The sequence below is a fragment of the Oncorhynchus gorbuscha genome, linkage group LG08, assembly GCF_021184085.1.
Source record: "Oncorhynchus gorbuscha isolate QuinsamMale2020 ecotype Even-year linkage group LG08, OgorEven_v1.0, whole genome shotgun sequence".
Lineage (NCBI taxonomy): Eukaryota > Metazoa > Chordata > Actinopteri > Salmoniformes > Salmonidae > Oncorhynchus > Oncorhynchus gorbuscha.
This window is the reverse complement of record NC_060180.1, coordinates 69,864,374-69,879,307: the sequence shown is the minus strand read 5'-3', so window position 1 is coordinate 69,879,307 and position 14,934 is coordinate 69,864,374. Positions and strand designations below refer to the sequence as shown.

Sequence of the window (14,934 nt, the reverse complement as noted above, 5' to 3'; positions counted from 1 at the left end):
CTGGAGATATCACCGAAGGAAAGCCTAAACGATAGGTCAGGAGATATCCCCGAAGGAAAGCCTAAACGATAGGTCAGGAGATATCCCGAAGGAAAGCCTAAACGATAGGTCAGGAGATATCACCGAAGGAAAGCCTAAACGATAGGTCAGGAGATATCCCCGAAGGAAAGTCTAAACGATAAGCTTGGAGATCATGAAGTTATATTCTATTCTATGGTATTTCTATTGTTCGGCACCATTGAGGGGTGAATGGCTTCAAAGGGAGTTGGGTGACGGTAAAGACCATATGATGTCTACCCTATCTCCAGACTGGAGGTGTGTGAAGGTAAAAGACCATATGATGTCTACCCTGGAGGTGGGTGAAGGTAAAGACCATATGATGTCTACCCTATCTCCAGACTGGAGATGTGTGAAGGTAAAGACCATATGGAGGTGGGTGAAGGTAAAGACTATATGATGTCTACCCTATCTCCAGACTGGAGGTGGGTGAAGGTAGAGACCATATGATGTCTACCCTATCTCCAGACTGGAGGTGGGTGAAGGTAGAGACCATATGATGTCTACCCTATCTCCAGACTGGAGGTGGGTGAAGGTAGAGACCATATGATGTCTACCCTATCTCCAGACTGGAGGTGGGTGAAGGTAGAGACCATATGATGTCTACCCAGACTATCTCCAGACTGGAGGTGGGTGAAGGTAGAGACCATATGATGTCTACCCTATCTCCAGACTGGAGGTGGGTGAAGGTAGAGACCATATGATGTCTACCCTATCTCCAGACTGGAGGTGGGTGAAGGTAGAGACCATATGATGTCTACCCTATCTCCAGACTGGAGGTGGGTGAAGGTAGAGACCATATGATGTCTACCCTATCTCCAGACTGGAGGTGGGGTTGCTAATAGGAGTCCCCTCACCCTGGGTCCAGGGAATCCGTTCGTGCCATGAACACCGGGTATCCCCGTCAGTCCCCTGGTCCCGTTACAGCCGTCTAGCCCCGGCAGGCCAGGATTCCCCCCAGCACCAACGTGACCCTGAAACCACAAATCGGCAGGCCCGAGAACCACACAGTTATGGAAAGATACTCAGAGTACACCCTGTAAACACCCTGAACACCCTGTAAACACCCTGTAAACACCCTGTAAACACCCTGTAAACACCCTGTAAACACCCTGTAAACACCCTGTAAACACCCTGAACACCCTGTAAACACCCTGTAAACACCCTGAAAACACCCTGTAAACACCCTGAAAACACCCTGTAAACACCCTGTAAACACCCTGAACACCCTGTAAACACCCTGAAAACACCCTGTAAACACCCTGTAAACACCCTGTAAACACCCTGTAAACACCCTGAACACCCTGTAAACACCCTGAAAACACCATGACCACCCTGTAAACACCATGACCACCCTGTAAACACCCTGTAAACACCCTGAAAACACCATGACCACCCTGTAAACACCCTGTAAACACCCTGAACACCCTGTAAACACCCTGAAAACACCCTGTAAACACCCTGTAAACACCCTGTAAACACCCTGTAAACACCCTGTAAACACCCTGTAAACACCCTGTAAACACCCTGTAAACACCCTGAACACCCTGTAAACACCCTGTAAACACCCTGTAAACACCCTGTAAACACCCTGAACACCCTGTAAACACCCTGTAAACACCATGAACACCCTGTAAACACCCTGAACACCCTGTAAACACCCTGTAAACACCCTGTAAACACCCTGTAAACACCCTGTAAACACCCTGAACACCCTGTAAACACCCTGTAAACACCCTGTAAACACCCTGTAAACACCCTGTAAACACCCTGTAAACACCCTGTAAACACCCTGAACACCCTGTAAACACCCTGTAAACACCCTGTAAACACCCTGAACACCCTGTAAACACCCTGTAAACACCATGAACACCCTGTAAACACCATGACCACCCTGTAAACACCCTGTAAACACCCTGTAAACACCCTGTAAACACCCTGTAAACACCCTGAACACCCTGTAAACACCATGACCACCCTGTAAACACCCTGAACACCCTGTAAACACCATGAACACCCTGTAAACACCCTGTAAACACCCTGTAAACACCATGAACACCCTGTAAACACCCTGTAAACACCCTGTAAACACCCTGAACACCCTGTAAACACCCTGAACACCCTGTAAACACCATGACCACCCTGTAAACACCCTGTAAACACCCTGTAAACACCATGACCACCCTGTAAACACCCTGTAAACACCCTGTAAACACCATGACCACCCTGTAAACACCCTGTAAACACCCTGTAAACACCCTGTAAACACCATGACCACCCTGTAAACACCATGACCACCCTGTAAACACCATGACCACCCTGTAAACACCCTGTAAACACCCTGTAAACACCCTGTAAACACCATGAACACCCACCATGTGGTGTATAACAGTATGCACTGGAAATTATTACTGGAAACATTACATGAAGTATGTTTCATTTTCTCTTTATAAATAAGAACATGTGTTTTTTTAATGTTCTTTACTAGGGTTAATGTTCTTTACTAAGGTTAGCTGGCCTTTTGGTTGTAATATATTTCATAAATATGTAACGACTAAAAGGCCATAACAGTTCAGTAAACTCTAATATCAATCACAGCCTTTCTGGACAATGTAAAGTAACTTTCTAGTGTTTACACCTATAAAAAACCTATAATACAATATGAGTGAAATACCTCTCCTTCCAAAACGTTTAAATTAAGTATGTTAAAAACCAGTTTTTCTGTGTTGGAATGGTGTGGGCGTACCCCAACAACAGAATGGTGTGGGCGTACCCCAACAACAGAATGGTGTGGGTGTACCCCAACAACAGAATGGTGTGGGCGTACCCTAACAACAGAATGGTGTGGGCGTACCCTAACAACAGAATGGTGTGGGCGTACCCCAACAACAGAATGGTGTGGGCGTACCCCAACAACAGAATGGTGTGGGTGTACCCCAACAACAGAATGGTGTGGGTGTACCCCAACAACAGAATGGTGTGGGCGTACCCCAACAACAGAATGGTGTGGGCGTACCCCAACAACAGAATGGTGTGGGCGTACCCCAACAACAGAATGGTGTGGGCGTACCCCAACAACAGAATGGTGTGGGCGTACCCCAACAACAGAATGGTGTGGGCGTACCCCAACAACAGAATGGTGTGGGCGTACCCCAACAACAGAATGGTGTGGGCGTACCCCAACAACAGAATGGTGTGGGCGTACCCCAACAACAGAATGGTGTGGGCGTACCCCAACAACAGAATGGTGTGGGTGTACCCCAACAACAGAATGGTGTGGGTGTACCCCAACAACAGAATGGTGTGGGTGTACCCCAACAACAGAATGGTGTGGGCGTACCCCAACAACAGAATGGTGTGGGTGTACCCCAACAACAGAATGGTGTGGGCGTACCCCAACAACAGAATGGTGTGGGCGTATACCGGTCATTTAAAAAAATTAATGAGAGTAGACCACTGATTGGCCAGCATGTTCTATGAGGAAATAGCCTGTTGGAGATACAAGTTCAATTTTTTTTTTTTTAAGTGTTTTATGATTTTACGATATTATTCTCTCTACTATTATTCTGACATTTCACCTTCTTCAAATAAAGTGGTGATCCTTCCTGACCTGAGCCAGGGAATTTTTACTAGGATTAAATGTCAGGAATTGTGAAAAACTGAGTTTAAATGTATTTGTCTAAAGTGTATGTAAACTTCCGACTTCAACTGTATGTGTTATTTTATAGTTTTGATGCTTTCACTATTATTCTACAACGTAGAACATAGTACAAATAAAGAAACATCCTGGAATGAGTATGTGTCCAAACCTTTGACTGGTACTATATATAATTATTATTAATATTATTGGACATAAAAGACCAGCAAATCAGCTCCAAGTGATTTTAATTTTGTAAATCTGGTCCAAGGTATTGCCATTAAGAAATGTGATAGTCATTTCAAACTTAAATTTGTATACAATGTTTTAAATCAAATATTATATCTGTTTGGGCTTCTTGTGGTCAGTTTGCAGTCTACAAATGATTTGTCATTATGTTCCAGTCCACTGACCATCCGCTCCAGAAAACAAAAGAAAAGAAATCAGCCCGCGGGTTCTGTTGAGGAGGTGCACCGTTCCAGCGCTCCACCAACAAAAAAGAGATCTAATATAAATCATGTAGCCCACAGCGTAGAAACAGTATGTGGAGTTTTCTGTAGCCTAGAGGCTGGAGATCAAATGTATGACAATATCATGAGACAAGCACTTTCTACACCATGCACGTTTCTTCGGTCAAATTGCCGAACCTGGCACCCGCTCAAAACATAACATCTGCTTCTATGTGAATATGACATATTATCAAACAATATATCCTAAAAACCGGACAGGTCCAAGTAAAATGGACAATATGGAATGGACAATCAGGCTACTCAACTGTTGTTCACCCACAGGGTGCAACTCAGAGTGTGATCAGTGGTTTCAAGATTGTATTCGTACATTTTTTACGAGCAGCAACACAGCAAAAAATAAAATACTTCTGCATTTCCCACTGTGTAAAAAAACAGATTCTCATTGCAAAATAGACTCAGGATAACTTCTGATAAAGTTGGGTAGCTGATATTCAGAGCTTAAATAGCCCAAATGATTAGTCACAGGAATCAGGACTAATAAAGCCAATACAACTGACTGTTTTACAAACAGTAGGCCTTCCACGTGGATGGGCATTGATTCAATTCAATTCAGACCAGCACTGCAGGCTACACCTTTGTAGTTTTGGGTGGGGAGGACAGCCTTTGTTTCTGTCTCGTTAGGCCAACAGATCGGCCAGGACTGGGCGTGTGTGTGTGTGTGTGTGTGTGTGTGTGTGTGTGTGTGTGTGTGTGTGTGTGTGTGTGTGTGTGTGTGTGTGTGTGTGTGTGTGTGTGTGTGTGTGTGTGTGTGTGTGTGTGTGTGTGTGTGTGTGTGTGTGTGTGTGTGTGTGTGTGTGTGTGTGTGTGTGTGTGTGTGTGTGTGTGTGTGTGTGTGTGTTGCCTGAACTGTACAAATATCCACTGTGTGTATCTATGTTGTTGTAGCAAACCTTTGAGGCATGCTCTCTTCAGGGTTGAATCTTGATTTGAGATCCCAGGTCCCCATAATCTGATCTGTGTTCTTTTCTCTAATCTCCCATATTTATGTGATAATATTTACATACTCAGATGACAAATGATGATGATGCTGCCGCTGGTGATTTACTTACGTTGACACCATCGATACCAGGAAATCCTGGGTGACCAGTCGGACCCTGCAATACAAAACAAGGTGGCATCAGACTGTCCACTCTCAATGACAGGTATAGAACACAGACTCTCACTCTGCATATCTGTCTCTCATACACTCATGTCAAACCAAGGTAAGACAGGCAGAGACAACATAGAAATACAACTACACAAACATAGAGAAAGACAGACCAACACCCACAAAGTCACACCCACAAAGTCACACCCACAAAGTCAAACCCACAAAGTCAAACCCACAAAGTCAAACCCACAAAGTCAAACCCACAAAGTCACACCCAGACACTCACCCTTTCCCCTTTTTTCCCATCCAGCCCAGGTGGTCCCTCATCACCCCTCCTTCCCTTCTCTCCGTGAGGCCCTGCGGAGCCCCTGATGCCATCTGGGCCCTGTGGTCCCTGCTTCCCCAGCTTCCCTGGGCCACCCTGGAGAGGAAAAAGAGAGCTCAAGTAGTAACAATACGATTTACACAGCACACACTTCTGATCTGGGTGTATGTAGTCCTCAATATCACATTAGCGCATTGAGCTAAAGCCTAGGCCTTAGCTATGAGGACTAATACAAGTATTCAGGTCTGGAAAACAAGGATATGTATGAGCTGAAAACATGGGTTGAATCCCTGCTACTGCACTGAGCACAATATTACCCTTTTCTCTTTCCACCAGGAAAATCTATTAATTCATCCGCAGCTTCTATTAATTCATTTTACATGTCTTTTATTTACTAAGTGTGCAGACATCACTTTCTTATCAAGTTTCTCAGCAAACCTATACATTCATTTGTACCATAGTATCATACATAATAGGCTACTGTACATGTCTGAGCACTAGCTCAAAGTGGTCTCTGTATAAAACACTAGAATTTCAGACTCAGGTCTGTCTGTGAGGTTCCTTGGGATCATGGTTGCACAGTGGTGGACTGTGGGGGTCCAGTGGAGCGAGGTGAGAATTGAAAAGTCATACCCGGGCTCCCTTGGCGGGGAGACAGCTGCACACTGAGCAGTCTCTGCCATCACACGAGCCCAGCTTCTCTCCCTGAAACACACACACACACACACACACACCAATGAGACGCTGCCACACTGTGACAGCCATGAAGTATGATCAATGAGGCGCTGCCACACTATGACAGCCATGAAGACTAACCAAAGAGGCATTGAAGAGATCAGTTAGAGGGACAGACTAGTGATGGGCACCGACATGGATAATTCAATATGATATTGATATGAGCAAGGCATAATACGGTTTCACATTCCTTTCAACCTACACTATTATGTAAAAAGCATGCATGACTGTTCCTGCATGCACAAAACCCTCACACAGTCCTTCTCAATAGACTCTCAACTCAGCATACTTCGTTGCCTGCTGATGGGGCATCAACGGTAGATGGGCTTCCCATTGTATTCAAACTTGTTGGGTAGGTTTTAGAGTCCAAGAACATTCACAACCTGGCCTAATGGGCAACCAGTTGTCTGTACTTCACAGAGACATGGAAGCTAACAAAAAGTGAACATTTACACAATTGCAATGTTGTTGTTTTCAAACATTGGAAGTGGGGTAATATGAGGTAAAAAAAAAAAAAAAAAATTCCGATATATATTTCGATATGATTTTGATATCAAATGGAAAAATGCTACAGATATCGATAATGAACTTTCCATAAATTGGTGCCCAATCCCTAGAGTGAACTGTGAAACTTTGCATGTTTTATGACAGAAGACCCTAAAGATGCAACTGAATTTCATCGGTTTTGCTTTGACTACTTTCAACCATAGTGTAAAACATAAGTTGTGTGGGCTACACACGGTCGTATTCATCAAACTAGGTCATCCTTCATAGACCCCCAAGAAAGTCAAAAGTATATACTGTGTGTGCTTGTGTGTCAGTGCGTTTGAATGTTTCTGTGCGAGAAAGGTATTTCACAGCCTGTGTGTTTTTTTTCAAATCAACTAACTGCTTTCTGTCTCCTCTCCATAGCTTGTGTTGAAAGTCAGTTGCACAAACACCGAGCAATGTTAGTTTAGGGTTCCTAAATATTTGGATATTTATGTTATTAGGCAGGAAGGGCTCCTACTACACATTTGGCAATAAAACAGAGCTTCAATCCCTGTGTGAACTCTTAAACCAGACTCACATTTAACAGTTTAATTCATTAATGATTTTAATACCGTGGATGTGGACCAAGTCTAAAGAGGAGGATGATTTGGGTTTTGTTTACATGGAGTGCAACCATACAAATGTTGAGGGTGTAGGGGAATTCCATTCAGATCCTATTGCCCTGGATCAATATTCCCCAAAACTGTCAGTACCAGGATGTTAGCTAGGGGTACAACAATAGGTTGGATTGCCAGTGAAGATCATGAGCAGCATCCCACTGAGAACACACTGGTTGAACCAACATGGAATACATGTTGCATTGACATCTGTGTCCAGTGGGCGGTGACATAAACGCTAATGCAAACAACACTAATGCACACAACACTAATGCACACAACATAAATGCAAACAACACTAATGCAAACAACACTAATGCACACAACACTAATGCAAACAACACTAATGCACACAACATGAATGCAAACAACACTAATGCAAACAACACTAATGCAAACAACACTAATGCACACAACACTAATGCACACAACACTAATGCACACAACACTAATGCACACAACATAAATGCAAACAACACTAATGCAAACAACACTAATGCACACAACATGAATGCAAACAACACGAATGCAAACAACACTAATGCAAACAACACTAATGCACACAACACTAATGCACACAACACTAATGCACACAACACTAATGCACACAACACTAATGCACACAACACTAATGCAAACAACACTAATGCAAACAACACTAACGCAAACAACACTAACGCAAACAACACTAATGCAAACAACGCTAGTGCAAACAACACTAATCCAAACAACACTAACTTATCTTAAGTACAGTAGGGGCAATATTTACCTGTTGCAAAAAAACAGCTGAGCTGTGAACTAACGTACCGCAGCGCTCTAAACAACGCGAGTTTCCATATTGTACCTCACGATTGCATTGCATGTGGCGTGTGTATCATGTGGCGTGTGTATCATGCGGTGACTAAATCAAGTCCCAATGCAGACAAAAAATATATATATATTTTTATATTTCCACACTATAAGGTTATACTGTACAATTGTGAAAATTATGATAATGCCGTTTGATAAGACTGCCTGAAATCTCTGCCTGTTTTGGTGGAATAGTTTTGGCCTGCCTGGTGACCAGGCAGTAAATTAGTTAATTAACCAATGAGAAAGTGAGTTCTAAACCTCTCTGCAACTAAAAGCTAGTTTTCCGTTTTCCCCTCCCCACTCAGAACACTCCCAGACAGTCCTAGCCAAATTAACATAGTTTACCCTCCACTACAACCCTTGTACGGCACCATGTGTGTGTGTGTGTGTGTGTGTGTGTGGGGGGGTTCACAGTGTGCAATACTGAACACGGACGAAGACAGACCAACCTACTGAAACACCGCATAATCACTCTGACTGAAACAGTTTGACTTGAGGTCAAGGCAGAAATTCCACAGTTGATGGATTTAAGTTTATCTTAGTTCTAAACAACTACATTCCAACAGTGAAGCCAAAACAAACCCTTGTAAAAAGGTCAGCTTAGTTCAAATAGAGAGAGTAAAGCTGATGCTAGATCTGTTTCTGTGGGAAACTTCTACCATTTGAAACTGCTGTACAGAGGGGATTAAATGTTACTTCTACTTACAGCATTGACCCTCTGTTCAGAGATGTGCAGCAGGAGGATCCACCTGTAATTTCACAAAGTGTTACAGTAAACCTCCATTCATCAAAATCACATGGCTGGGAGGCCTCTTAACTCATATGTTTTGGCGTCTCTGCAGGAATTCTCATCCGTTGCTGTTTGAGGTCTAATGCACAGATATAGGACCTTCATTTAATCACAATGTTGTTGCAGGAAATGCATCAACCCCTACAAAAATCTGCTTTAATTAACATCCTATAGTATAGTGTTGTCAAGTGGGAAGGCACTGTCTTGGTCTGGACATGTGGGTCTGGACATGTGGGTCTGGACATGTGGGTCTGAAGTTGTGGGTCTGGACATGTGGGTCTGGACATGTGGGTCTGGACATGTGGGTCTGAACTTGTGGGTCTGAACTTGTGGGTCTGAACTTGTGGGTCTGAACTTGTGGGTCTGAAGTTGTGGGTCTGAAGTTGTGGGTCTGGACATGTGGGTCTGGACATGTGTGTCTGGACATGTGGGTCTGGACATGTGGGTCTGGACATGTGGGTCTGGACATGTGGGTCTGGACATGTGTGTCTGGACATGTGGGTCTGGACATGTGGGTCTGGACATGTGGGTCTGGACATGTGGGTCTGGACATGTGGGTCTGGACATGTGTGTCTGGACATGTGTGTCTGGACATGTGTGATATTAGACATGCACAGCGCTGTGAAGAAGTATTTGCCTCCTTCCTGATTTCTTGTTGTTTTTTCACATTTGTCACTTAAATGTTTCAGATCATCAAACACATGTTAATATTACACAAAGATAACCCAAGTAAACACAAAATGCAGTTTAAGTGATGATTTTATTTATTTTGTCAAAAAAATATATATCCGAACCTTCATGGCCCTATGTGGAAAAAGTAAATGCCCCCTAAACATAATAACTGTTTGTGCCATCCTCTGCAGCAACAACTGAAATCAAGCGTTTGCGATAACTGGCAATGAGTCTTTCACATCGCTGTGGAGGAATTTTCGCCCACTCTTCCTTGCAGAATTGTTTTAATTCAGCCAGATCGGAGGGTTTGAGCATGAACCGCCTTTTTATGGTCACACCACAGCATCTCAATTGGATTGAAGTCCAGACTTTGACGAGGCCAGTCCAAAACCTTCATTTAGTTGTTTTGTTAAGCCATTCAGAGGTGGACTTGCTGGTGTGTTTTGGATCATTGTCCTGCTGCAGAACCCAAGTGCGCTTCAGCTTGAGGTCATGAACTGATGGCCGGACATTCTCCTTCAGGATATTTTGGTAGAGAGCAGAATTCCTGGTTCCATCAATCACAGCCAGTCGTCCAGGTCCTGAAGCAGCAAAGCAGCCCCAGACCATCACACTACCACCACCATGCTGACCCCAGACCATCACACTACCACCACCATGCTGACCCCAGACCATCACACTACCACCACCATGCTGACCCCAGACCATCACACTACCACCACCATGCTGACCCCAAACCATCACACCACCACCACCATGCTGACCCCAGACCATCACACTACCACCACCATGCTGACCCCAGACCATCACACTACCACCACCATGCTGACCCCAGACCATCACACCACCACCACCATGCTGACCCCAGACCATCACACTACCACCACCATGCTGACCCCAAACCATCACACTACCACCACCATGCTGACCCCAGACCATCACACCACCACCATGCTGACCCCAGACCATCACACTACCACCACCATGCTGACCCCAGACCATCACACCACCACCACCATGCTGACCCCAGACCATCACACTACCACCATGCTGACCCCAGACCATCACACCACCACCATGCTGACCCCAGACCATCACACTACCACCATGCTGACCCCAGACCATCACACCACCACCATGCTGACCCCAGACCATCACACCACCACCATGCTGACCCCAGACCATCACACCACCACCACCATGCTGACCCCAGACCATCACACTACCACCACCATGCTGACCCCAGACCATCACACTACCACCACCATGCTGACCCCAGACCATCACACCACCACCATGCTGACCCCAGACCATCACACTACCACCACCATGCTGACCCCAGACCATCACACTACCACCACCATGCTGACCCCAGACCATCACACCACCACCATGCTGACCCCAGACCATCACACCACCACCATGCTGACCCCAGACCATCACACCACCACCATGTTTGACTGTTGGTATGATGTTCTGTTTCTGAAATGCTGTGTTACTTTTACGCCAGATGTAATGGGATGCACACCTTCCAAAAAGTTCAACTTTTGTCTCGTCAGTCCACAGAATATTTTCCCAAAAGTCTTGGGGCTCATTAAGATGGTTTTTTTTGTTGCCAAAAGTGAGCCTTTATGTTCTTTTTGGTCAGCAGTCATTTTCGCCTTGGAACTCTGCCACGGATGCCATTTTTGACCAGTCTCTTTCTTATGGTTGAGTCATGGACACTGACCTTAACTGAGGCAAGTGAGGCCTGCAGTTCTTTAGATGTTGTTGTGGGTTCTTTTGTGACCTCTTGGATAAGTCCTCACTGTGTTCTTGGGGTAATTTGGTAGCCTGGCCACTCCTGGGAAGGTTCACCACTGTTCTAAATGTTCTCCATTTGTGGATAATGTCTCTCACCGTGGTTCACTGGAGTCCCAGAGCTTTAGAACTGGCTTTGTAACCCTTTCCAGACTGATAAATTACTTTGTTTCTCATCTGTTCCTAAATTTCTTTGGATCGCGGCATGATGTCTTGCTTTTTGAGATCTTTTGGCCTACTTCACTTTGTCAGACAGGTTCTATTTAAATGATTTCTTGATTCAATAGGTCTGGCAGTAATCAGGCCTGGGTGTGGCTAGTGAAATTGAACTCAGCTTTCCAAATTTTTTTGATTAACCACAGTAAATTCATGATTTAACAAGGGGGGGCAATTACTTTGTCACATAGGGCCATGAAGGTTCGGATAGCTTTAATCCCTTAATAAATACAATTATCACTTAAAAACTGCATTTTGTGTTTACTTGGGTTATCTATGTGTAATATTAACATGTGTTTGATGATCTCAAACATTTAAGTGACAAATGTGAAAAAACAATAAGAAATCAGGAAGGAGGCAAATACTTCTTCACAGCGCTGTGTGTATATGTTCAGATGTCTATTGTTTTTGTCTATTTATAGCAGAAATAATAGCAAAAAATCTCAAATAACATATATTTAAAAAAAGGGAAGGCACAGTCTATCTTTTGGGTTCAAATCAAATCAAATTGTATTTGTCACATGCACGAAATACAACCTTAGAGTGAAATGTTTACTCACAATTTTTTGTATTTTTATAAACAGATAACAGTAACAAATAATTAAAGAGCAGCAGTAACATAACAATAGTGAGGCTATATACAGGGAGGCACGGGTACATAGTCAATGTGCAGGAGCACCGGTTAGTCGAGGTCATTGAGGTTCACTGAACGTATGCCTGAATCTGTCAAGGTGTGTGTGTTGAGCATCTTGCCCTGTGCACGTCCCTTCATATTATTGTATCCATAGGTATTAAATCCTTACCACGTTAAAATTGGCATATGATGTCTTACTTTCTAACTATTGCTGTTCCAGAACGTCAATCTAGGCTGCCAGGTCTTCTAGTTTAACACGTGGATCCTACTGCTGCCACCAAGTGTTAAGATAGAAGACCACATTACTCCCAACTTCTCCACTGCAAAAAAATGCTTTCTGGTAGTAAGTGGGTGCTGTGCGTCTGCTGCATGTACAGTATAAACAGTAGCAGGGATGCTCCCATGAGCCCTTAACTATTATGGGTCAGGGACAACAGTTTGTGTCACAGTGCAAGGTTAAACTAGCTACAACTAGCCATCTACCTCTAATAAACTGGGTGACCTTCAGGTCTCGCAAAGGCAAGAGTAGTTCACCAAACCAAACCACCTCTGGTATGATTCACCCCCTTTGACACCCTTCTCTTCTCTGTAGAAAACACATCAATTAATACAATATATAAGGCAGGAAGACTCACCAGATAGGCAGAGAACAGAAGGTCACCCAGCAAGCGAAGGGACTCATTGGTCACTCCTTCAGATGACTCCACCCACTTAAGTGCTGCACCCTGTGATAGGTTAGGGTCACTTCAAACTGGTCAAGCTACTGAAGGCTACACCTGCCAAGCACATATAACATACCAACTAAACATACATGTAGAGTTCACACATTTAAACGTGCAATAGTAGACCTACAGGTTTGAGCCTGGGTTGTTATAAGATGTGGTAGTGAGTATATCAACTTTATTTTGCTGTGAATCTGCATTGACATAATGATCACAGTCTACAATGTCATTTTGAAGGCAGACTGCATTACATGACTAGAACCAACAAACTGAAAAATAATAGGTAAAGACAAAAGCAAGACTGGAGATAGATTAATTTAGACAATAAACAACACTTGAAAATCTGATTGAAAATCTGACTGCAAACACAGCATGACGCTATCAGTTGCACAATGAAAATGAGTCTTCAGCTATGGAAAGGTCTATAGCCTTATGTGTTCAGGTTGTCAAATGTTAAATTGAAGCTGTCATTTCACAACTTCTCAAAATACACTCTTTTCACATTCTTAAATAGTAACTTTACAGTTCTCATTGGCTTACTGGCTTGAAACTTCATGCACACATTCCATTTTTCATTGAAAGGTCCACACACACACCAATGTTCTTAAAATATTTTAGTAGGCAATATAACCTAATATTCATAGGCTACATTTCTTAAGATCGATCAAAATGTTACGTTTTTCAGAACTCACCTTATTCGTGTGTTGACTGCGTCCTCAACTCAACGGTTCCTCCGCATCCACAATAGTATATGAGTGAATATTGTAGAGCGATATGCCTTGTCTCTCGCGACTCGTTATCATTGTATGATAACACCTGCTGCCGATGCAAGCGAGGCAAAGAGAGGTCTTGAAAGATGACTAGGCTAGACCGCCCCCCACTTCACAACCTGGGCTGTCCAAAAACGAAACCCTGACTTGATAACTCACTTCACTAACTACAGTGAAGCTTCTACATCTTTTAGCAACCATTTCAAAGTTTTGCTGCAGTTTGAGAGGTTCATTGTCGTTCAATCAGATCAAAGCTGGGCACAAGGGTCGTTTTGCGCCTTTGAAGACGATGACAGATGACGCTAGATGACCGACCGGGTCCTTGTATTTTCCTTCCATTGGGACATCGTTGGAAAACGGCTCGTTTTTCGTTTCTGAATGTGGAAATCGAAAATCGACTTATTTTCTCATTCATCATCTCACAATTGGGCATGGAATATTGGAAAACAAATAACAACATCTATTACATTTTTTCCATTTTTAATTTGCATTTTTCTCATGCCTGGAAATAGAGGCCCCCTCATTGAAGATTCACAGGGATTAGGAAATATGTTTAGAGTCTAGGCTGGCAGCACAAATAAAAGATTAAACTGTGTGTTTGACAGGAAGATGAAAATACTCATATTAACTAAGATGCAGAATATATCATGAAGTGAGCATGGCAATAGGACAAACTCAACAACAACTGAACAAAGTTGGCTTGCACTAGCTGGCTAGATAGCACTGGCTGTTTACTGCTGTGTGTGTGTGTGGTCCCAAACTTTTTTTCTACAGTTAAGGTGTTGACTTGACAGCAAGGCCCAAATCCTGGGTCAAGTCTCAAATATGGCTGAATTGTTGTGCATATACAGAATACCCTTGTGTTGTACATGTTGTCATCCACTAGATGGCAGTAATGTGCTACCACCTCCACTGAAAGTTGAGAGATGTATGGAGTCCTCTGTTTCCATTGTTTC

The 14,934-nt window shown here is 43.6% G+C and overlaps 1 protein-coding gene across 2 annotated transcripts in view; it reads right to left on the bottom strand.

The window, feature by feature from the left end:
- LOC124042126 (collagen alpha-4(IV) chain-like) overlaps positions 1 to 14,215 on the bottom strand; it is an 82,725-nt gene extending 68,510 nt beyond the window's left edge. Inside the window, exons 1-7 of one of the 2 annotated variants that reach the window (XM_046360484.1) lie at positions 13,901 to 14,215; positions 13,122 to 13,262; positions 9,081 to 9,123; positions 6,273 to 6,344; positions 5,601 to 5,735; positions 5,274 to 5,318; positions 915 to 1,031 (exon numbers count right to left, since the gene is read on the bottom strand). In XM_046360484.1, the coding sequence (XP_046216440.1) occupies positions 915 to 1,031; positions 5,274 to 5,318; positions 5,601 to 5,735; positions 6,273 to 6,344; positions 9,081 to 9,123; positions 13,122 to 13,168 (459 nt within the window). In that variant the 5' untranslated portion in view covers positions 13,169 to 13,262; positions 13,901 to 14,215. The remainder of the gene's footprint in view (positions 1 to 914; positions 1,032 to 5,273; positions 5,319 to 5,600; positions 5,736 to 6,272; positions 6,345 to 9,080; positions 9,124 to 13,121; positions 13,263 to 13,900) is intronic. The other variant, XM_046360483.1, reaches the window with a different exon arrangement.
- Positions 14,216 to 14,934: the final 719 nt, after the last annotated feature.